The sequence below is a fragment of the Rhinopithecus roxellana genome, chromosome 5, assembly GCF_007565055.1.
Source record: "Rhinopithecus roxellana isolate Shanxi Qingling chromosome 5, ASM756505v1, whole genome shotgun sequence".
NCBI lineage: Eukaryota > Metazoa > Chordata > Mammalia > Primates > Cercopithecidae > Rhinopithecus > Rhinopithecus roxellana.
Window position 1 is genome coordinate 25,107,846 of NC_044553.1, and position 23,137 is coordinate 25,130,982.

At 38.0% G+C, this 23,137-nt stretch overlaps 1 protein-coding gene across 3 annotated transcripts in view; it reads right to left on the reverse strand.

Annotated features, from left to right (window-relative positions):
• MCTP2 (multiple C2 and transmembrane domain containing 2) overlaps nt 1-23,137 on the reverse strand; it is a 262,919-nt gene that overhangs the window by 103,033 nt on the left and 136,749 nt on the right. For all 3 annotated transcript variants that reach the window (XM_010371429.2, XM_030930371.1, XM_010371430.2), the window contains 4 exons: nt 19,845-20,031; nt 17,413-17,506; nt 4,802-4,904; nt 3,372-3,474 (listed from right to left, as the gene is read on the reverse strand). In XM_010371429.2, the coding sequence (XP_010369731.1) occupies nt 3,372-3,474; nt 4,802-4,904; nt 17,413-17,506; nt 19,845-20,031 (487 nt within the window). The remainder of the gene's footprint in view (nt 1-3,371; nt 3,475-4,801; nt 4,905-17,412; nt 17,507-19,844; nt 20,032-23,137) is intronic.

Consider the following 23,137-nt stretch of genomic DNA (forward strand, 5'->3'; position numbering starts at 1 on the left):
TCAGGCTTTAGTGTGATACCACCTAAATTCAAATCCTATCTCTATTACTTACTAGCTACAGCATCCTTTCAGTGCTTCAGTATCTGTATTTGTAAATGGGCATAGTAATAAAGCCTGCCTCATCCAGTCCTTAGAGAATTGATGATTCAGCGCATGCTAAGTGCATGGCACAGAGCTTGCTAGTTCACTATTCTATTGCAAGCATCACTCAAGAGAGATTAAAGAAAAAAAAAAACCTAGATCTAAATAAGTAGGTTAAAACACATCCTCTAAATCACAAGTTAGAATTATTTGAAAATAGAATGATTCACGAAACGACTTACAGCTTATACTTTGCCAGTTAAATTGAGGGTTACGGCCATTTTAAGATCATATTTATATCTAATATTACACAGAGAATCAATTCATTTGGAGAGGGAATGTAGCAGGTGGACCACTGAATTTCAGGAAGAGCCCACATAGATGCATTAGAAGATGTGATCACTTCCCCAATTTATCAGTCAGGAATCCGGAAATGAATCTGCATGGAAACAGAGTGAACAGCAGCAGCCGAAGCACCTTATTGAGTGTACCATACCAGGGACCCCAAAGTCCTTGAGAGGAATGGCCCAGGCTGTGCTGCTTTACAAGGTGGAGACCTTGCAGATCAGGGGTTATTCCTGGATGTACACAGCACTTTTATATTAGAAACAAACACATAATGTGGAACAAATCAAGCACTTCCTGGCCTGAAACGCTTTGTGGCTTTCCATCCCCCACTATGAAAAAGTCAAAGTACTTCAATCTTTTTCACTTTTACATCCGCCAGGGTCCTCTCCAGCTCCACCCTACCCCTGTGTCCTTTCCTGTTCGCCACCAGGCACACTTGATCAATCTATACTGGCTGCCCAGCCATCGCTGGAATTTGACAGTCAAGGTCCTGCCTCACAGCCCTTGAACTTGAGAATTTCCTGCCTGGGAGGGATTTCTCAGATATCCACATGGCTCTCTCCCTCACCTCCTTAAGTTCCCACTCAAATGCCCCCTTTTCCATGAGGCCCTCCCTGGCTAGCAGCCGGAAAAAGGTGCCCTTCCCCACACATATTCCTGGCAATCCTCTCCCTCTTTACTTTTCACCATCTAACATTCTGTATACTGCTTTTGTTTTGTTTATGCATTGTTTCCTGCTACTATAATAAAAGCTCCAAGTGAAAAGGGAGCCTCCCTCTGGTCGTTATTAGAGCTCTATCACCTAAAGCACTGCCTGGCACAAAGTGGACGCTTGATGAATATCTGTGGAACAAATGAATGAACAACAGATCATAAGGCAGCTTATGACCAATCTGAAAAAAGTCCCAATCGAGGACTCCCTGCATTTAAGCCAGGTCGTTCATGAGATATTCTACCTTGTATTTTGAAAGATATGTTTTGAAAAATGCATTAGTTTAGGTCAGCGGTTCTTGACTGGAAGTGATCTCTACACCCTCAGAATATCTGGCAACATCTACATACATATTTGGCTGTCACAGCAGGGATGTGGGCAGGCATTACTGTTATCTAGTGTGTCGAGGTCAGGGAGATGGCTGGACATGCTACAATGCACAGGGCAGCTCCATATAACAAAGAGTGTCCTGGCTCAAAATATCAATAGTGCCAAGATTGAGAAACTCTGACTTAGCTGGAGGTAATTTCTTAGATCTTCTAGGGAAGGAAGGAGAGAGGGAAGGAGAGAGAAGGAGGAAGGAAAGGAGGACGGGGGAAAGAGGAAGGAGGAAGGGAGGAGAGGAAGGAGAGAAAAAGGAAGAACCATTAACCTAAGCTAATGCTTTTTACAAACCAGATCCTTCAAAATACAAGGTAGAAGGTTTTGTGAAAGCCTACCTTAAATGCAAGCCACCACACACCTTGACTTTCTTTAGGTTGGCTACAAGGAGGGAAGAGGAGAAAGATAGAAGGGGGAAAGGGTTTGGGGAAAGGAAGGAAGGCAGGCAGGCCCGCAAGCTAAGTCAATTGTTGGTACTATAGAAAGACCAAACACACAAAACTTTTATTGCAAAACAGAGGGGAGTATAAAAAAAAAAAAAAGAAGAAAAAAAAAAAAAAAAAAAGGTCATGTTCCAAGCAAGGAATAAAAAAAGTGAGATGAGAAAACTGTCAAGGAGAGTCTTTGCTTCTAGTCCCCCAGACCTCTCTAAAGTGTCCCCCACATTCCGGTTACATGTTTTATCATGGGAATAACTGACAAAGTTGTAATAAAAAAGCGGGGAAAATCCCAAATTGCCATCTCCTCTCTGAGAGCTGCTCGACTGGTGCCGATGGCTCAGAGCATGTGGCAGGAGCCAGCCGTACCAGGGAGCAGATGCTCCAGACAGGCTCTCTGAGTAACATCAGGGATATGAGAACTCGGGGAGAAATTAACCAAGCCTGCAAACACAGAAGAAAAGATATTAAGGAGTACAGCATTCCTCCCTCTGCAAACATCATGCAAGTTAGGCTAATCTCATGGTTAAATTACGGAGTGCTCCATCCACAAAAATCCACAGATAGCTTGGGAAAAATAAGTCTTTGGGAAGAATAAAGTCTCATTGGCTGATAAAGTCATAATAAGCCTAAAACAAATTGTGTTAATGGTTGGATGAAAAACTGGAATTCTCGCTTCTCAAACAGTACATTTGGTACACACATTGCTGTCTAATTAAGAGATGAATTCACTCTCCCGTTCCCCCTCCCCCCGCCACCCCCCCCCCCTCACGCCACGTAAAGGCATTCTTTGGTGCTTTCTCTTCTGAATTTTGTTTTTTTTTCCTTCACTGACCCTGGTGCATTATCTTTTAGTTGGACTGCCAAAACACTTTTCCTTCTCCAAGAAAGGCTCTCTGCTTTCTTCCACAAAGCATTTTTTTAATTTTGAAACCGAAAGCAAACATGACTACTAAAAAGACAAATAGAACTTTTGGGAAAATGGTCTTTAGAAGAACTGAGAACAAATGTGCAGTTACCAACAATTAATCTTTGAAGAAATGTACAGTCAGAAGGTATAAAGAAATACATGTTTTTCATTAATAAATAGAAATTCAGTCATTGATCTATATTTCTTGTAACCAAAGACAAATTCCTACCTTAAGATGGAAAGAATGAAAATGAATTGAAAAACTAGTCAAAATGTTTTGGTTGGTTAAATAAATATTGGACTGAAACAGGAAAAAATTATATCCCTGTATATCTGAAACTACTGAAAATATCAGATAAGAATGAGGAATAAAACAGTCGTTTCCTGCTGTAGTTAGGAGGATTTTTTCTCCCAGGTTGACAAAGATAAAGCAACTCTAGACCATAGAAACTCATCAACTATAAAATGACTCACAAATTGTTTATTAATAAAGGAAACTTACAGACAGCAAGGGAATGGCAACTTTTCCAAGAAAATCTGGGGGTTTATCTCCATCTTCATCAAACACTGTCACTTCCAAAACATCATGGATATCTTTAATGGGACTGTGACAAAAATACCATGTATTATACACAAAAACACACAAGTGAAGTCTGTTCCATGAAGATCTGGAAACACTGTTTCACTAATTAAGTCTGTATGTCCTTAGAGTATAAAACTACCATTTAATTAAATTCCAAAAATTAAATCAAACTGACTGTATTCCCAAACCTTCCATCATAGAAGATTCAGACATCCATACGAAAAAAAGAAGTCAACTTTTTTATTATGACATTTTTCAAACAGTATACCTGTACTCAAGGGTAGGACTTTCAAAGAAACTAAAGAAAGGATAGGGAGAAAGCATTAGCAGTGTCCAACCAAAGTAATTTTTAAAAAGCTTCCAAATGAAAGGAGTTAACATTTTTAAAATTAAGAATTACCTTTAAAATAAAATGGTGGTGAAAAATCACTATTTGCTGAAATGTATAGAAAGCCTCTGTTGTTGAAACACAAAATACTACAAATATTTTAAAACTTTTTTTTTTTTAAATATTGACCAGAAGCCAGATACCAGGGATAATGAAAAATGGAGCCATGGTGATTGGCAATGAGTTAGGGAAATAAGAGACTCTTACACCGGGCCACTGGCAAAGGTGTTTAGCAGAGTTAATCCACTTTTCATAGAGCCTTGGGAACTTTCTACTAATAGCATTAACTCTACTCAAAATGAACTTTATTTTTTCACTTATAAGCACAGGACAGAGCACTGATTTAGCTTCATGGGGGCAGTATATCACAGTTTCACCCAAATTCAACAGGGGCCTCCCCTCAATGTTCAGGTGCCTTGAAATCTAAAGCAAACTAAGATCTTAAGTATATCCAGCCTCCTAAATGCCTGGGTTTGATAGTGTGGGCAGAGAATCACTATGGGATGGGTCGCTCATATAAACTGGAATATAAGGAACCTTTGGGAGTCTCTAAGGAGTCACAGAAAATCTGTATTTTCCTAAAGATTTTGGCAGAATACAAGGGTCTGGCATTAACGTGATTTTAGAACACATAAGATCCTTGAATTTAAGGCAGGTCTCCATTTCCTTAACCCAAGAATGAATTAATCTAGAAATATGGAAGCTTCCATTTACTCATAGATTAATTTAGTCACTAAAAGATCTACTTTACAAATGCCTCCTATAACAGTCCCTTGCAGTTCCAAACGGTCTCTTCTATTATTAACACCACACACTATAAAATGAAAGGATAAAATGTTTTCAAAAGAAAAAACAATAAAATTTACTCTTTGCCCATAAAAATGGACAGAAAATTCCACTCAAGAGCCCCAGACTACCTTCCAAGCATAGCAGAAATAATTTCAGAGGTTAAAGCACTTACAATGTAAAAACTTTGTTCCATTCAGGGTTGAGGTTTTTGTAGACGGTATGCGTCTGAAGCCGGTCATTGCCTAACTCCAACAAGCAAAATGGGTCACTCTTCCCTGGAAAGGTAACATACACATTGGTCAAAGACAAGTGAATCTCAGAAGGGACAAGGGCAATGTGAACAAGAGTCAGATAAAGTTGTGCTTGCTGAAAGAAGGAACGCAAGACTCCTTTTCTAATGAGTCATGGAGGCCGTGTGTGGGAATCCAGGAGACAGGCAGAGGCTACAACTGTTATACCTTTAGCATACTTAACGGGTTAGAACAAACACACCACCTGATATGGTCTGGTTGTGTCCCCTACCCGAATCTCATCTTGAATTGTAGCTCCCATAATTCCCATGTGTTGTGGGAGGGACCTAGTGGGAGGTAATTGAATCATGGGGACGGTTTCCCCCATACTGTTCTCGTGGTAGTGAGTATAGTCTCACGAGATCTGATGGTTTTAGAAGTGGTTCTTCTTTCACTTGGTTCTCATTCCCTTTTGCCCGCTGCCATGTAAGACACGATTTTCACCTTCTGCCATGATTGTGAGGCCTCCCCAGCCACGTGGAACCATGAGTCCATTAAACCACTTTTTCTTTATAAATTACCCAGCCTCAGGTATACCTTTATCAGCAACGTGAAAACAGACAAAGATCAGGCCTTGAACGCCAGTGGCCACACACATTTCACAGGAGTGGGAATCCATTTGGCATGAGAGCCCATTTCTTTGTTTTTAAAATGAAGTTCATCTCTGTTTCCTTCCTAAATTCTAAGTCAATCTGTATAATTACAATTCTATAACTGGAAACCTATAACTTACAGGCTTCTACATGGCTGTAAGAGGAAGTGAGAAAAAGTGTAAAACTGGTTCTTTAGGAGTTAAACTCTGCTCCTAAGCAAACAGCCACAAACACTCATGATCCTGGATACTCAGTACATTATGAGAATACATGAGTTACATTTTTGGTGCCATAAAACAAACAAACAAAAAAGTATAACTCAATAAAGGTTAGAGTTTTTAACTTAACAAAAAAACTAAGCTCATCTTTCACTTCTCACCTCTTCTCTTTCCACTCTATCTCTCATATTTGCACACCAAAAAAGGTAAGAAATTTCCAAATCCAAAGTTAGACCTACAGTGTTACAAAGCAAAAAACTCACTTCCCTGTTGTTGTGTTTGGCGGAAGGATGTGGAATTGGAACTGTCAGAGAAAGAATGAATGGCTCCATAATGTTCATAGGACATTAATGCATTGCTGGCCTCTGCAGCACACTGGCACTTTACAAAGCAGTGCTTGCTAAATTAATTGGGGGCACAAGGACAGATGCTGTTCCAACAAATGGCCAAGGAGTCCCAGACCAGGGCCTAAGCCAGAGAGTGCTCAGGCCTCTTGACCTGCTGGCCTACCATTCAGGTCACTGAACCTCCATCTAATTCGCTTAATAACCAGGCGCTCTGAGGTACAGCATATCAATAGAGATACTGATACGTGCAGGAGCCTGCATGAAGATTATTGTTTAAAAAGGGAGGAGAAGAAGAGCAGACACATGGGTGATGACTTGTATTAAACAGGAGATTCCGCTCAACTGACTAGTGGCCTGGACACTTAAATCCCTGGCCAAAGCTTTTAAGTCAATGCTACTATTTCAGTTACTAGCAGACAATGATCAAGCCAGACATAAAGGAATGAGTGAGGGTTTTCGATTGTAAACAATGGAAATGGTCCCTGTCTACATGTACCAGAAAAGAAATTTATAAAATAATATCAAAAAGCATTCAGAATTCCTACAAAGTTTGGAGAATCAGGCTAAAAAATATCACTATAAACCAAAGAATACTTAAGCACAAGAAACTCAGCCCATATCTCACACCAGGAAAAGTCTGTTGTGGCCTCTGCTTCCCCAGAATACTGCCCCCACAATTCACTTCCAATATGAATTCTCTACTCTTGCTTCTTTGCCTCACTTAAGGCCGATACAAGGACCTCCGGAGCCTGTCTTTCATAGCCAAGTACCCAGACCTGAAAGGCCAGAATCACAAAGGGAATACTGAATTCATAGCCTCTGTGAATGAAAGTGGGCTTTGACCTCTTCTTCAACATAGACAATGGGAAATGATTCAAACACGGAAGGGGTTTCAGCTGCTGGGGAGTCAAAATCAAACTAACATAAAAATCCATCTGCACCCACAAAAAGTCTTGTTTATTTAAAGACAGTTTACTCTGGCCATGTGGTTTGCAGGGGAAGAGGCTGGAGTTAGCTGGGAAAAAGCCTACCAACATAGAACAACACCATTTCCTCTTCAGCAACTGTGAACAAGAAGACACCACGTACTTTCGGCTTAATGCTCAGGTATACCATGCTTGATTTCTCAACCCAGGCTGAAACAGCTACTTAACCGTTTGTCAGACTATTAGTAGGTGTCAGCGCTGCTCCTCTGGAGACACCAGCATGACACGCCATCAGCAGTTGCTCCAGGGAAACCGTCTGACACTTTTAATGAAAACCCTGGGGTTACTCCACAGCAGGGCAGAGATGCTGCCTGGTCCTGTTGAGGCACAGGTGGGCTCATTCTGTGGCTCCCGCTCTCTCAAGCAAGCACGCTCTTAGCTGTCCCAGCTAATGAGGAACAGACTTTCGTTCAGAAACCAGGAACTTCAGTTATGTGTCTCCAAGGGACACACTGTACCAACTCTCTGAAGATAATTCAGTCAAAGCTCATTAAAATGCTGCATTTATTAATATTACAGAATAAACAGAGAGAAGCAAGAAGAAACAAAGACATGAAAATGTTTACAGAGTAATTTACGCACACTTTATGGATTGATTTCTCTTAAAAAGTTTCAGATACATGGGGACTTTGAGTAAAATTTAAATAACAAATATTCTTATTTGAGATAACAAGTATCTTTCATGATAAAGGAAATGTCCAAATGCTCACCAATGGTACCGAGAGAAAAGGACAAGGCAGACTGACATACATGCATTTGAGGCTGTACTTTTCCTCTTTGTATCACCCATTTCACAGGGAAAACATCTAGAAGACCTCCTCTGTGTCCCCATGCCACATCACCTTGACACATTTATGCCACCGACAATTCGTTTCAAATTGAGGTTTAGCACTTTGTACTCAATAGCCTTTGCTATTTTCCAACACTGCTTTAAAATTTATTTGTATTTCTTGAACGGCAAGTAAGGGAGGTTCACTTAAACAGTTTTACCTTTGTATCAATTACAGAAGTTGAATGACAAATAATAAATGTGTTGCAATAGTCATATCATTCATTTGATAACCCTTTTTTGTTGTTGTTTAATGGAGTCTCGCTTTGTTGCCTAGGCTACAGTGAAGTGGTGTGATTTGGTTCACTGCAGCCTCTGCCTCCCAGGTTCCAGCAGTTCTCCCTCCTCAGCCTCCTGGGTAGCTGGGATTATAGGCATGCGCCACCACGCCCAGCAAATTTTTGTCTTTTTAGTGGAGACAGGGTTTCACCATCTTGGCCAGGCTGGTCTCAAACTCCTGACCTCAGGTGATCCACCCACTTCAGCCTCCCAAAGTGCTAGAATTACAGGCATTAGCCACCATGTCCAGCCCATTTGATAACCATTTATTAAGCATATAGCTTAATAAATGTTCCTAGCACTAAACTGACCCTGACATACAATGATCACCTAAGCTATTACCTGCAAGGGACTCTCATAATGGTCTCTGCTCTTCTGAAAATGCTGCCTTTTCCAAGAAAACTTTCCTCACTCTCATCCCACAGCAAACTGAGTTGTTTCCATTTCAGATCTCCAATTGTGTATTGCCCTTACTTCTCTTATATCCCACATTTGTAAACTTCCACTCCACAGTCAGGATGTGTATTCACTTAAGGGTCCTGATGCAGGCACACCCAATATATGAATGCTCTTACCATCCCCCAAGAAGAGTGCCATGGCCTAGGGACAGAGGGCAGCAGTGAAATGCAGATGAGAACATGAAAGTTCAGAGAAATGTAATGCGGTTCAGAAAAGTTCAGAAAGATTTCTTAGTGGGGGTGATTCTTAATCGAGGTTTACAAGGGGAGTGTTTGATAAGCAGAAATGGATAAGTCCTTCTTATGGAGATGGGACAGGTCAAAGCATCAAATTTATTAGGAAGATATATATCATATATATATATCTTCCTAATAAAAAATGAGATACATATATATCTCACATATATGATATATATGTAAGTCTCATATATCTCATATATATGTGTAAGTCTCATATATCTCATATATATGATATATATGTATCTCATATATATGAGATATATATGTATCAATCATAGCTCATGGTACTGTAACTTCGAATTCCTGGGCTCAAGCAATCCTCCTACCTCAGCCTCTATGACTAGCTAGGACTACAAGGACATGCTACCACTGCTGGTTAATTTAATTTTTTTTCTTTTTTTGGTAGATACCAGGTTTCATCATGTTGACCAGTCTGGTCTGGAACCCCTGGGCTCAAGCAATCCTCCCTCCTTGTCCTCTTAAATTGTTGAAATTACGGGTGCGAGTCACTGCGCTTGGCCCTAAATGTTTTCTTCTTCTAACTCCACTTCCCCGCCACTTCTCAAGCCCCCCAACAATATCATCATTTGCTGATCTTGTCTAACATGTTCCCATTTTCATTCTCCCCTCAAAACCCTTGCTCCTCACAGCTGCCAGAATAAACTTTTGTAAGTTTATATCGGATCATATCATTCCCTTAATAGTTTTCCAAATTTGTTCACCTGGCCCCAAAGTTCCTAGGTTATCCAGTCCCACCTAAGACATGAACATCCTCTCCCCTCAGAGGTCCCTTTTGCTTTCTGTCTTCTAGTCCGGCTTGCTTTCTTCCAGACCTCTGAAAAAGCTGGGCAAGCCCTGGAACATTGCTGTTTTCTCATTTTCAAGTGCCTTTCCTTCATCTCTGCAGTGCCAACTCTTTCGCATGTCTCTGTTTGACATCTCTGCTAGAACATCACTTCCTGCAGAATCTCCAATCAGGCATCCCTTCCATAAGAATTAACACCATGTTCTTGACCTTAGCAGTATAAATGAAATTAGACAGCCACTGGTTAAGTCAGTCACTTCATACGAGGTCAGGGACCAATTCCTCTTTTCTACCATGTCACCAGGAAAAATCATAAGGTATCACACAGAATAGAAAAGGTATATTTGCTAAATAAATGTAAATGTTACTAAGAACCCACCCATTACTATAGAAGCAATTCCTGTTAATTCATGGAATTTCACAAATGAGCTGAATTCGTTCACCCTCATGGTGCCATTAAGTTATAAACCACTAAGTCATCCATATATTCCCGAACTTTGCATTGACTACAGTCCATTTATTTGGCAGGTCGTTGAAGCAGATGGCCTGCCAGAGACAGATTTATGTAGTTTTTAATGTGTTTTTCAAAAGTTGGTCTTGATTTGGGCTTAGCTATCCATGAGGATCTCATGAAAATTAAAAACGTTCAATCACAACTACTGAGCTTTCTAGAAATTGCAATTATAGTCATCGCTTTGAAAACAGGGCAGCTTTAAGAGATGAGGTATTGCTATGGATACAGCTTCAAGAGACAGACAATTAAATGAAAGCATAATATGGGCATGTGGTTTAAAACTCAGTGAACAATAACCGTGAGACTATTCCTCTACTGACACAAGCAGTCTTATGTTTCAAAACAAAAACAGCAATACAAAAAATCTCGTAGTCACTATGATAATTTACAGAAACAACTCAAAAGTCAGTATTATAGTACATGACAGAAGTATTTTTACTCTATAATGTGGGGTCTAAGTGCCCTATTTTGGTCAACAGTTTAACAACAACAACAAAAAGATGAATACACCAAGCTATTTTATATTAATAAAACTATCATCCAGATTATCAAAATGTAAAATTCAAGCATGAAAGTAGTTCAGTATGAGAATTCCTCTACCATGAAGCATATTTTTTGTCTTCTTTTTAAGCACTCAATAGAAATAGAAACAAAAAGAAACATCTTAGAGTGGTAACTAGATTTCTAAAAGTGGCTGAAGAGATAAAAGTAGTTATTAGCTTATACGTCTAACATGATCAAAAATTAGGGAAATTATAAACAATAAGTGAACAAAACAACCTATATAATTCTTCATGTATCAAATATACTCTAATAAAATCATTTAATAAAGAACGGGAAAAACATTTACTAAGCACAAAATATTTATCAGGCATGTTCATTTAGGATTTGATTTAACCCTTAAAATACCCATGAGGACATAGAGGCTTAGGGGGAGCCTAAATCCAGTATGTGGGAGAACTGAGATTAACACATGGGTCTCTGCTTCTGTATAGTTTCTATGTCATTACACACAGGGATTAAAATGAGAGGCAGCTACCACACAAACAAAAGGCAAAAACATAGGCACTAATTTTTATCTTCAATGAATAAATCATTGAACTGGACACTGATTTAGTCAAGGCTGAATCCAGGGCCCATGGAAAAGGCTCATGCACTTACCCAAGGGATGGAATATTTTACCGCAGTTATAGCTCAGATCTGTGTGGGGGACAGACCAAGAGCTCCTCCTAATGGCATAGCCAAGGAACCAGTGAACTGGAAATGCAACCCCTGATTTTGAAGAAGGTCTCCATCTATTTCCAAGGTACACACTACCTGCTACACCTGATGTCCTGCAGTACAGGAGCAAAGGCAGAGTGAAGACTGAGCCTTCTCTTAGGGATCACAAGCTCCTAAGGGTGTGTCTGTTAACCAAGTGTGGTGCTCGATGAATATCCATTGTCAGTTACCAGAACTGCCCCCAAGCTGACTTTCCTGAAGTTGAGAAATATTTAAAAAGTGGTAGAGGAAGCTATATTGGGTTCCCTGGAAAGAAACAGGGGTTCTGGAATTAAATGTATCTTTATTCTCCTGGATCAGGCAATTGTGATGGTCCCTAACATTCCTACTTATCAAATAAGGATACTTTATAATAACCTGGATTTCTTGTCTGGAAACATATGTTTATTTCTCCTCTGATAGATATTTTGACATTATGCTAATTTGGGAGTCATTTCATTTATTAACAGTGGAAAGAGAAAAGGGTCCAACTGACACCTTTATTACCAAGATATCAAGAGGATCCAGATATATTTGGAAACTTTTCATGATTGATGGCTGGTTTTGTGGTTTTGTTTTAATGGCAAAGAGTGCCACAAAGTCTCAAGGGCGAAATAAAAATCCCCAGGAGAATTTTAGAAAGCAAGCAACTCCAAATTGTGAGTCAAGATGATATTTCCAGTTTTGTCCCTCCATTGTCTCCTGATAATTCCCTAGCTTCTCATCATAACATATAGATTATTAGAATAATGGAAACATGAAAAATGAAGATGAGTGATATGGTTTGGATCTATGTCCCTACCCAAATCTCAGATCCAGGTGTTATCCCCAGCGGTGGAGGTGGGGCCCAGCAGGAGGTGATTAGATTATGGGGGTGAATCCTTCATGAATGGTTTAGCACTATTCTCTTGGTGCTGTCTCCTGATAGAGTTCTCATGAGATCTGGTTATTGAAAAGTGTGCAGCATCCCCTACCCCACTGGTCCTGCCCCTGCCATGCAAGACTCCTGCTTCACTGCTCCTGCTTTGTCTTCCATCAAGAGTTAAAGCTCCCTGAGGACTCCCAAGAAGCAGAAGTTGTCATGCTTCTTGTACGGCCTGCAGAGCCATGAGCCAATTAAACCTCTTGTTTTGTAAATAATCCAGTCACAGGAATTTCTTTATAGTAATGTGAGAACAGATTAAACAATGGGATTGTGCTATAAAAAGAGAGGATATTGAAGCCTATACTGCATTTTCTGTTGTGCTGTTATGTCACTTCATATCCTCCCACACTGAGCTATGTGTGGAGGGCTGCTCTGATTGCTTTGTTGCTACTCTTGGCATGGTGAGTTAAAGAAAACTCCCTGAAGTTTCTAGTTCCCCTATTATGCCAGGATTCTGAATGGGTAGGGGGCATCCTAGGAGGAACAGGGTAAGGGCCATTAGTATGAAGCAGAGGGAGACTGAAGAATGGCCTCTTGCCTTTGGAACATCCTTTATGGGGAAGGAGGTCTCTTACAAGAATTATTTTAGAGAATAAAACTAATAAAGAGAAAGCTTAAGTAACAGGAAGGTAGCTGTATGAACCACATTTTGATTTTAAGAATGCTAAGGAAGAATCATTGATTTGGTGTAGAATACTTGGCATACGCATCATGCCAGTGGTGGCCATGATGTTTCGATTCCTAGTGCTGAATTAACCCCAACACATTACAATCCTGGCAGCTTCTCACCAGCATACTATCAATTATAATAAGGCTATCCTGAATAATCTGCACACATGTGCTGAACATACCAAGACAGTTTCCTACTCTTCATTGGCTGATCTCTCTCAATGCGTAAGATTGCTGTTGTCATGTATACTGAAAGGTGATACAATCTGGACTGAAAAACATTTCAATTCTCTAACAATTTTCCCATTAGCCCATTGTTTACTATATTATCTTTTTACAGTTTATGAGATTAACTTTGTATTTTCTAACAACAGTATTAATTTATGATCAGATGTGCCGCTGGGCAGCATATACCATGACTTTCTGTCTGGGCCTCTACTGTAGATATGAAACCTGTTATACTGTCCCTTTCCCAGCATTGTCCAGAATAAAATGTTTCTCTTTCTCAGTTAATCATTTGAATGTGAGTTATTTTCTTCTTAAAATACTTGCGTTTTAAGACTAGCAGCAGCTTAGTGAAGTATGCTGGTCTTGTCAAACATTACACACAGCTATTCACCTTGAACCTCCAAGTACAATTTATCATTTGTTTCATGAATCAAGGCTGTGGCCTGGTTTACTACAAAAGTAATGACATCAGGCTGCATCACCTATCACTTAAAAATGTTAGGTTATGCTAGGCACAAGGAATTTGTGAAGCAAATTCTTTAAAAATTATTTGACAGGCTTTTCTACTAGAATAACTGCTTATGGCTATCCATGTCTAACATTGGCATAGATCTGAGAAAAAATAGCTTTTACCAATTTTAGAGATAGGTTCCAAAGAAGATAGATTACTTAAGATTCTTTGAATAAAGTCTTCTCTCGTACACAAATGTCAGAAACTCTAAAAAATGCCAAGATAAATATACATTTAAATTTATTAACAGATAGCTTCAATCACAACAAAATAGCATATTTATTAAAAAGGCATAATTTAAAAACAATAAATATACCTTTTAATACATTAGAGAATTAAAGCCTTTGCCAACTGTAAATATCATAATACTGCTAATATACACAGATTTAGGCTTATTCATATATTTTAACACATTTGAAAATGTATACACTATTTTCCTTTACAGATAAAACAACTTTATGAGAAATAAATTCACCTGAGTATATATATTTTATTCTAATGTTCTAAAATACTAACACAGTAATGAGTGTTCAATTTTTCCAAAGTTGAATTTCTTGTTATGCCTATATAATCATAACATTAATAGGAATATCCTTCTAATTTGATCCCAGTGGCTTGAATGACCTATATTTTCTTTTTCTAATGGTTATTCGAAAAGAGGTGGATGGCTTTAAAATTAGGAAACTACTGAGCATAAAGTTTACTGTATGCATTCATTCACTCCTCCAGGACATGCAGTCCCTTTGCTCCCAGAACAGTAACTATAACCTCTGCATGGACTACTGCCAAGACTAATCCCTATGGACTTTTGCTTTATCAGGATTCCTGAACTTTAGGTGAAACTAAACTGAAGCATCAATTATTGTGGTTACTTCATGTTGTTTTTAGAAACATGCAATTACCACAAAATAAAAATATATGATAAAAGAAAAGCTGAAAGAACGAAAGGTTCCCTTTTGCACCAGTGTCTAAAAGACCATCATTCTTCAGAGAATGTCCCTGGTTATCTGGAGTAAATGCATTTTTTTAAATTTGTGGGTGAATGCTTTACTCCCCTAGCAACTGCAATAAATGAACGCTGATTTATAAAGTAAGGTGACCGGAAAATGAAGGGTATAGAGTAGGAATAGTTACGAATAGTTACTTAATTTCTTAAATGTTCCTGGCACTGACAAAAATGGGTGGCTTCTCTGATCCTGATCCAATGACACTGCTGAGGTCTGTTTTATTTTTTACTACATACTTTGAATCAGTAACAATAATGATAACAGCAATAACACCTGATCCCCACTATAGGCCACGATCGCTAACCTCTTAGAGGTATTCATTGCTACCTCACTGTAATCTGAATCCACTTCTTTTTTCACACAGAAAAGTTAAATTACAACTATCTGGAATAAGTCCACTTTGTAGCCCTAAAGCAGTGCCTTGGTTGGAACACTCTGGGGGATTCACATAGGAGCCTGACAATGTATAAACATAGACTGTGAAACTCAGTTCTAAAACAAAAATCATTACGGTCTAGACACGTTTAGCCAATGACAAATCACTTTTCCTCAATTCACAATAGCAACAATTTTCTCATAAATACAGAAATAGGTAAAACACCAGGGCATTTAGTCAAACCACACAGCATTATTTCATTTCTAACTACAGTTATTGTTATTGGAATTTGTTGGTACTTACCTTCATCTACTCCAAAACTATCTACTGAATACCTTGAATGTAAAACAACAAAATGAAAATATTTCTCCCAAAATTATTCTTCCATAGAGAGGGTCTTTACAAGACTCTTTCTTCAGGTATCCTCTCCTATTCACTTTATTTTAATAGTTAAAATACTCTTTGGAGATAATACACTGGCCTGAAACAATCTTTATATAAACTAGTTTTGGGGGCTTTATATGGAGGTTACTTGATAAGACAGGTTAAATAAAGTCAGTTTTTCAAAAGTGTTTCCATTAGCCAGGTGTGGTGGCAGGTATCTGTAATCTCAGCTACTGGGGAGGCTGAGGCAGAAGAATTGCTTGAAGCCAGTAGGCGGAGGTTACAGTGAGCCAAGATGGTGCCATTGCACTCCAGCCTGGGCGACAGAGCAGGACTCCATCTCAGGGAAAAAAAAAAAAAAAGGGTTTCCACATATGGATGTTGTTGTACACAAACCTTCAAAAAATACTCTTCATGCATTACAATTAGTCACTGGAGATTCAAAAACATATATATGCAAGCTACAGAAAGAATTTTTTTAAATGCTAGAAGGCATAAATGAGTTCTTGGGGCTGGAGACATTTCCTGAGAGAACAACAATTGTGCATTCAAAAAGTGCTGTATGTAAACAATTAGACAGAAGTAAAACTAATTTTCTCTGGGAAACTCATAGGCAATTCTAAATGTGCTTTAGGGATGACAGAACCACTAATGTCAAAGGCACATGTGAAATGTTGACTGTTTTCATAAAATATAAGTAAAAAGAAAAATGTCTTAATTAACATGAGATTAAAAACACTTGCAAAAATACTAGTGAATATGAAGAGCAATCATCTGAGTACTTCACCTACAAACCTCAAAAATTGTATCTTCTATTTGGCCCCAAAACCATTTTTGGATCTTCTCACTAGTCAGGATCATCTTATAGAGTAGTCATTTCTATTGTTTCATTTTTGAGCAGGGTGAGGAGAATTTTTTTTTTTTCAACTAAGTTTATATTTCCTAAAATGTCTGTAATATAATGTGCTGAAAACTAAAGTTCTCTTTTCCAATGGTTGAACTTCCTCAAACTCAGTCTCAGAAATTTAGAGGCTGTACAAATATAGTGAAATTGTTCCTGTCTGGAAGGAAGAAAAACAGTAGCCCACATTTTAAAAATACGGGATATATATATTTAAAAACCATGCAATCCTGAATCAATAGATAGAACCATGCTGTAGAATACTCTTTGTATTCATCAATTTACTTGGTAAATAGCATCTGTCATGTAGGCGGCTAAATTGTTAGTCAGCACAAGGGGGTAATTTGGCAATGAGTGGGGAGCCACTGTCAGACACTGGCGTGTCTGGATTACTCTACGTGCGGCAGAGCATAATTCAGCACAAAGCATGTCTGTTTTGGCCTCTTTCTAAAAGTTCAAGTTACAGAAGCACCAACAGAAACTTCCTATAAGACAATGTCAACTGCAAAGTGGTACCAGGGCCTAGACTCTGGTCATTGTTACGATGAGGTGCCAGCCGGATCTGACTTCAAGCTCAGATTTATGAACCATGTGAACCATTCAGGCAGAGAGCAGCAAAAGGCAAGAAGTTGAATCGCTGTCATTTGAGGTTACACAGAAAAGCTTGACCAACAAATTAATTTAACAAATAAAGAAGTCGTGACTCATAATCCACAAATATTTTTGAAGCTCAATAGATCTGAATATTGCTGAATCAGCATAAAATCATTTGGGGAAAAAATGTGTAAAAAAGGTGCATTATGTGAAAGAAATTGTTCAAGTCTACCTCTTCTTTGCTATGACTCTGTTTGAAGGAGCATGACTGTTATGTTCATAATTCTACTTATTAAGCATTTTGCTTTGCCAGGAGATTGCTTCAAAGCAGGAAATAAAGATAAATTAGAAAACGAAAATGTCCTGTACCTGAGAAATCTGCCGCTAAGAGATCTGCTGCCTTTAAAATCTTCACTTGTAAAATGCCGACGTCTTTCATATCTTTCAGGGAGTTCCATAAGCACTGAGGGTTGAAAAGGTGATAACAAGTGAAAACAGCTTTTTAATACACTCTTTAATGTCATAAAGTCCCATAGGAAGTGCATCCTAGATTTATTTTCCTTTCTCTCACGAAATCTTAAAAAAAAAAATCCCCCAAAATGTATTATATAAGTTAACAGGACAGTTAGGCACTGATAGCAGCCAAATTAAAAGAAAAGTAGCCGAGAATTAATTAACTACACATTTAAAATAAACCAATTAGAAGCAGATATAATCTACTTTTAACATTGCCCCCTGGTGATAGCATAGATACCCCACCGGGAAAATGTGTGGGTAGAATTACATTGACACTCTTTTTCCTGCCTTCTTTCTCATTAATGCAACTTTTAAATCACTCTAAAACACAACATTATTCTGACCTCGTTAGTACAAACTTTATGGATACCAGAGGACTAAACTTGGACCCATCACAGATACTTATTACCACTGGAAAGAGAGTTGGGGTGGAAACAGAGTAAATTTTCTGGTCTATGTTTTAGCTAGCTCATTGAATTAGAGATTAAGCATCTCGTATCACCCTAGATTCATATTTACTTTAGCCTTGAGTTCGTATGAGCCAAAGTCTGAATCTACATCTACTGCTCATTCTTAAGCACATATAGCAGTATTTGGATGTTTATATACATGGCATCCTTAAAAAATCGTGCATGAAAGAGGCCAGCAGATAAACTCTCTTCTCATGCTTCCAGAACACTCCTACTGAAAAAGACACTGCCTTAAAACTGTTGGATATGCTATTTGTCATCATTAGATAGCTAAAAACCTGTGATAAACAGATCGCAAGGATTTATGAAAGGGTATTAAAATACTTGCTATTTAGGCATTTCAGATAGAATAACACAAGCTTAATAACAGTTTGCCTAACTTAATATGCATCATTCCTAAAAACATTTGCAAGTTGTTTCTCCTCTATATTTTCAACCTAAACAAACAAACAAAGCAATTAGTTTTTAAACTAAGAGAACGCATTTGAAATGAAGTGCTTTTACAATTTAGAAGTGGAAATGCCTTTAAAGATGATCTGTTCTTACAACCTGAAAAACAAATCCAGGGGGCTGTAACTTGTGCTTTGAAACAGCATTCGTTCCCTCTAACATGCTGGCCAGCTTGCTAGCTGAAGAAGCACTCAGTATTTCTATTTTGATCATAGCCTCTTCAAACCTCTTTTCGATTACTACTCCTCAAATCCTAAAGCATTATTCAAAGCAGGCATTACTTTATCCACTTTACACCTAGATGTAGATGGTATCTAATGTTACTTTATAAATACACAAAACTCCTCATGAATTTGGTGAATTTGTCAACTTATCCATTGGAAAGCTTGGGGAAAAGTTTTATCCTTCACCATTAAATTTTCATTTGCTTACCTAATCAGAGAGAATGTTAATAGTGAGTTGTGTCAAACCTTCTTCACAGTATGCCAAGCTCACATGCATAATCTGCATTGACAATGAGCTATGTGGCTAGGTCTTGTACTCCCAAAGATAAAGAATTATTCAATTAATCAATACAGCTACACGGTGAAGGACCCTGGTGACACTAAAGTTTACGCTGAGAATGATAGTACCATTGAATAGGGATTCATCTTTGCTTCATTTTCATGCCACTTTCCTAAAACATGCCTTCCCTGTGTGGCACTAAAATAAACATATTGATTTATAAAGAAGATAGGATAAAAGCAGAATGCAAATAAAGGCACCCAGAAAGCCAGAGTACACAAAATAAATGAAGAGGACACAGCCATTTCATTTAAAAATGCTGAGTGGACTGTTAAGCACACTGTAACTACTTAGGGAGAAATCACACACTGGTCTTATCCAGAGTAGTTCAGAACAGCAGTCCTTCGTGTCCAGCTAGTGTTATTGCTTTACAAGGCATGAGCAGGTTCTCACTTATCCTAAGAAGTTGTGCAAAGGTATCCATAACACTGCAAACATTAATGGCTGGTAAAGTTATTTGTGACCTTATATTAAAAGTCCTATTTACACACACAGACAGGCTAAGCAGGAGTCTGCTTCCCTGGGGATTTCAACATTCCCTAAAGACTTGCTAAAAGCTAAAAATTCATAATATCTTTTTGCCTTTTAAAATAGCAAAGCCAACTCTTAATTCTACTGTCACCTTTTCACTAATGCATTAACCCCTAAGTCTGATGTCTTGCTTTATGACGTACAATGAAACTTGGGACAAAGATCTCTTTTGATGTAGTTTTTCAATTCAGAGACTTTGTTTCAACAAAGACTTTGTTTTAAAAGAGAAGGCGGGAGGAGGAGGAGTGCACAATAAGGCAAAACACTCACATATCGCTGGGTAATCTGCTTTCTTTCGCTGGGGTCTGCTAAGGGGCAGACACATAGATCAGAGATGGAGACCCCCGCACAGGGTGTAAGTGTGACCAACATAAGGAGAGCCCCCAGACAGCTGTCCAGTGGCAGCTCCAGGCAGTTGGCTTGCTTCAGAGGGAGTGCCGAGATATCCACTTTACACCTAGAAAAGTTTCAGGAATCAGAGAAAGAAAAGTTATTAATTCAAGGCCGTTGTGGTACCTCCAAAGCACCTGGCTTTGATTTCATCATCCCCCAAAATTCACTCTGTCTGGTCTTAGGTTTATTGAACAGCGAAGGTTGCCCCAATTCATAAGGCTCACTCCCAGCCTAACACATCCTAAAATTAAGGAGAGGAAGAGGTCCAGAAAATCAAAAAGAAGGCAGCATTGGCAGATGGAAAATGAAAACAGGAGTAGGATCTTTGCCAAATAAGGTTTGTAGAAAGATAAAATCAAAAATTAGGGAGAAAAAGGTTTGAAAGTTTAAGCCTTATGAGTAAGCATGCTGTATGGCTTCCCTGGGCTGTGTCTTCTACGATTAAAGAGAATAAAGGATCATGGTTCAAAACATGAAGGGAAAAAAAAAACAGATAAGAGAAAGGCAAGTGGGAGAGGGTTAATGGAGAAACCGTTTTCTTCCTGATTAATGCCAACTGGTGAATTTTTATCTTAAACAACACGTTAAGGTGTTTTCCTAATAGGCACAGTTCCACAGGGTTTCCCCAGGTGGGTTTCTTTCGGACAAATGAAGCATGAAGTGCTGTTGATTGATCCCATTTCAGCAGCACTGCCAGGAAAGGCTGTACCCATCTGCTATAAATTGCATGTTTTCCGCCTCTTAACAGCCAATGTTCTGGGGATGTTGAAAACCTCAAACACATTTAAATACAGAAGCAAACACCAAAAAAGGGGACTGAGGTGCTAAGCCATTTATTTGCCTTAACACTGACAACTCTGGGTTTGCCTGGACCACACCTGCTCTGTTTATGTATGCAGGTGGCTGAAGTAGGTGGGGTGGAGTAAAGTGGGGTATGGTATTCCCAGACATCATTTTTATTTTTCACATTCTCCTTTACCCTCCATAATTATAGAATAAGATGAATATTCAAGACTCCAGAAAAGGATGGAAGCACTGCTCCCCAGAATGAACAATAAAGATAGATTCTTTTCCTAAGCCGTCAATGGACTTTGTACATTTGCAGTTAATTACAAATAGGTAAACTTACATACTACATAAAGCGATGGCAATTTTGAGCCATATGGTTATGTGGACGAAAACTTCCACTTTAAGAAATCTGAGAGAAAAGTTGCAGTCATGTTTCCAAATAAATATGACAGTAAAAGACTCTACTAGACTTTATTACAAGATTTTAAAATATTTTACATATCAATATGTGTCCGTATAATTAATTTAGGTGGGAATTTATTTCCTATTTATTTCCTATTTATCAAAAGTGACCCCAATTACAGGAGGGAGTGGCCATTAGAGTTTTTGCATGTAATAAATTCATCAAATATTTTTATAAGAGAGAGATTACAAAAAATGTATTTTTAAATAATCCTTTGATTTGAATCAAAACAATTTTTCTGTATCAATAGGGAAGCTTTTAAAGTTAAATTGCATTACTATGAAAAAATACGTTATTAAATATTTTTATTTCATAAGCATGACGTAAGTGGGAAATCAAATTTGCTTGGAAAGAAAGAAATGTCAAGTGCTTTAGACCATTTATTTCTAGAAAAGTAGGTCCCCACAAATTCTTAACCAATATTGCAGTAATATTTCTATTTAGGAATAGTTTGCTAAGCCTTATTCTACACTGTTACATACACTTTCATTTAATAAAGCTCTTTCTTATGGAAAGGTAAATAATCCAAATGTGTAGAAATTTTCTCTGCTAATCACACTGTTACAAATTAACAATAGCCTATTGATGGCACATTCTTTTTAATACCATTAATAATGGCAATTTGGTTTTATCCTTTAAACGTTTGCCTTCTTTGTTGGGATGGTGGTTTTGTTGGTTCTTTGAGCAGCCAAAATTTATTTAGATACAAGTGCTCTGACAGCTAATAATGTTTGAGGGTAAAAAATAATATATAAGTTAAGCTCTAATAAAATTTTTCTTGGATAATTCAAAATGAACCTGATATTAATTCTAGAGTAATCTAATAATGCTGTGAGCAGTATTACCATAATTGGAATAACTGAAAATTTTCCTAGTGACTGTTTAAGTGCTCAACTTATTGGAACAGAGCAGTTTATCAATTTTAAGTAAAAGCTGAACCACATACCAGATGAAATGCAAAGTAAATATTGGGTTTCTTCTCAAAATTACACATTTTCACAAGCTTTTCTCTCATTTCTGTCTACTGCGAATGTTTTACACTTATGTTAGTATAAAAAAATAGTCCCTTCACTAGAATGAACACTTTCATGAAAAATAGCCATTTCTAGTTTAGATATTAGAGTCCTATAAGCAACAGGTTGAAGATTTAGGCATCAGCTTAATACATTCTACATTCTTTGATAACTAACAAGTAAATGTAGCCAAATATTTACTTGTACTTTCTCTGTGACTAGAAGAAACAAGCTAAACTGATATATTAGCATTATGATATTAGCATCATGTCAATCAAAATTAAAACTTAGTCTTTCTGGACATGGGTTATGACCCAGCCTCTTAGAGGTCCTGACCCACCACATGAACGGGTATGTTAAGAATTAATTTAAAGCTACCATAGTAGCCCCCCTTTAACAATGACTTTTTATAAACATTCTGTAACTCTCTTCTACCCACCTTGTGTCCCCATTTATTTCCACATTCTAGAAGGAGAAGGAAAGATGGGAGACAGAAAAAAAATGTATTTCATACAAAACCTTCTTCAGGCCTCATAGTTAACCTATTTCAACTCCAGCTTGCACTGCTCCAGTTTTGTCATAAAGTTTGAAGGAGAACCAGAAGCTCTGGACATTAGCCAGAGACTGAGAGAATTATTTTCTTTAACCCCAACCTAGTAAGAGGTTACTGCATTATCAGAAAAGCAGCAGAATATTTTTTTAACAAAGAGACTTTTTTCCCTTCAAATTGCAAATACTGTTAACCATAATACTCATCCAACCTTCCAAAAGAGAAATATCAAATGACAAAAACGGCCTTTTGCATTTTTTCTTAAGTTCAAAGACTAAAGTCTTTAAGATGTAAACATTCTATAATACATTCATCAAAGACATCTGCAATACGAAAAATCTCCCAAGAAGAAACT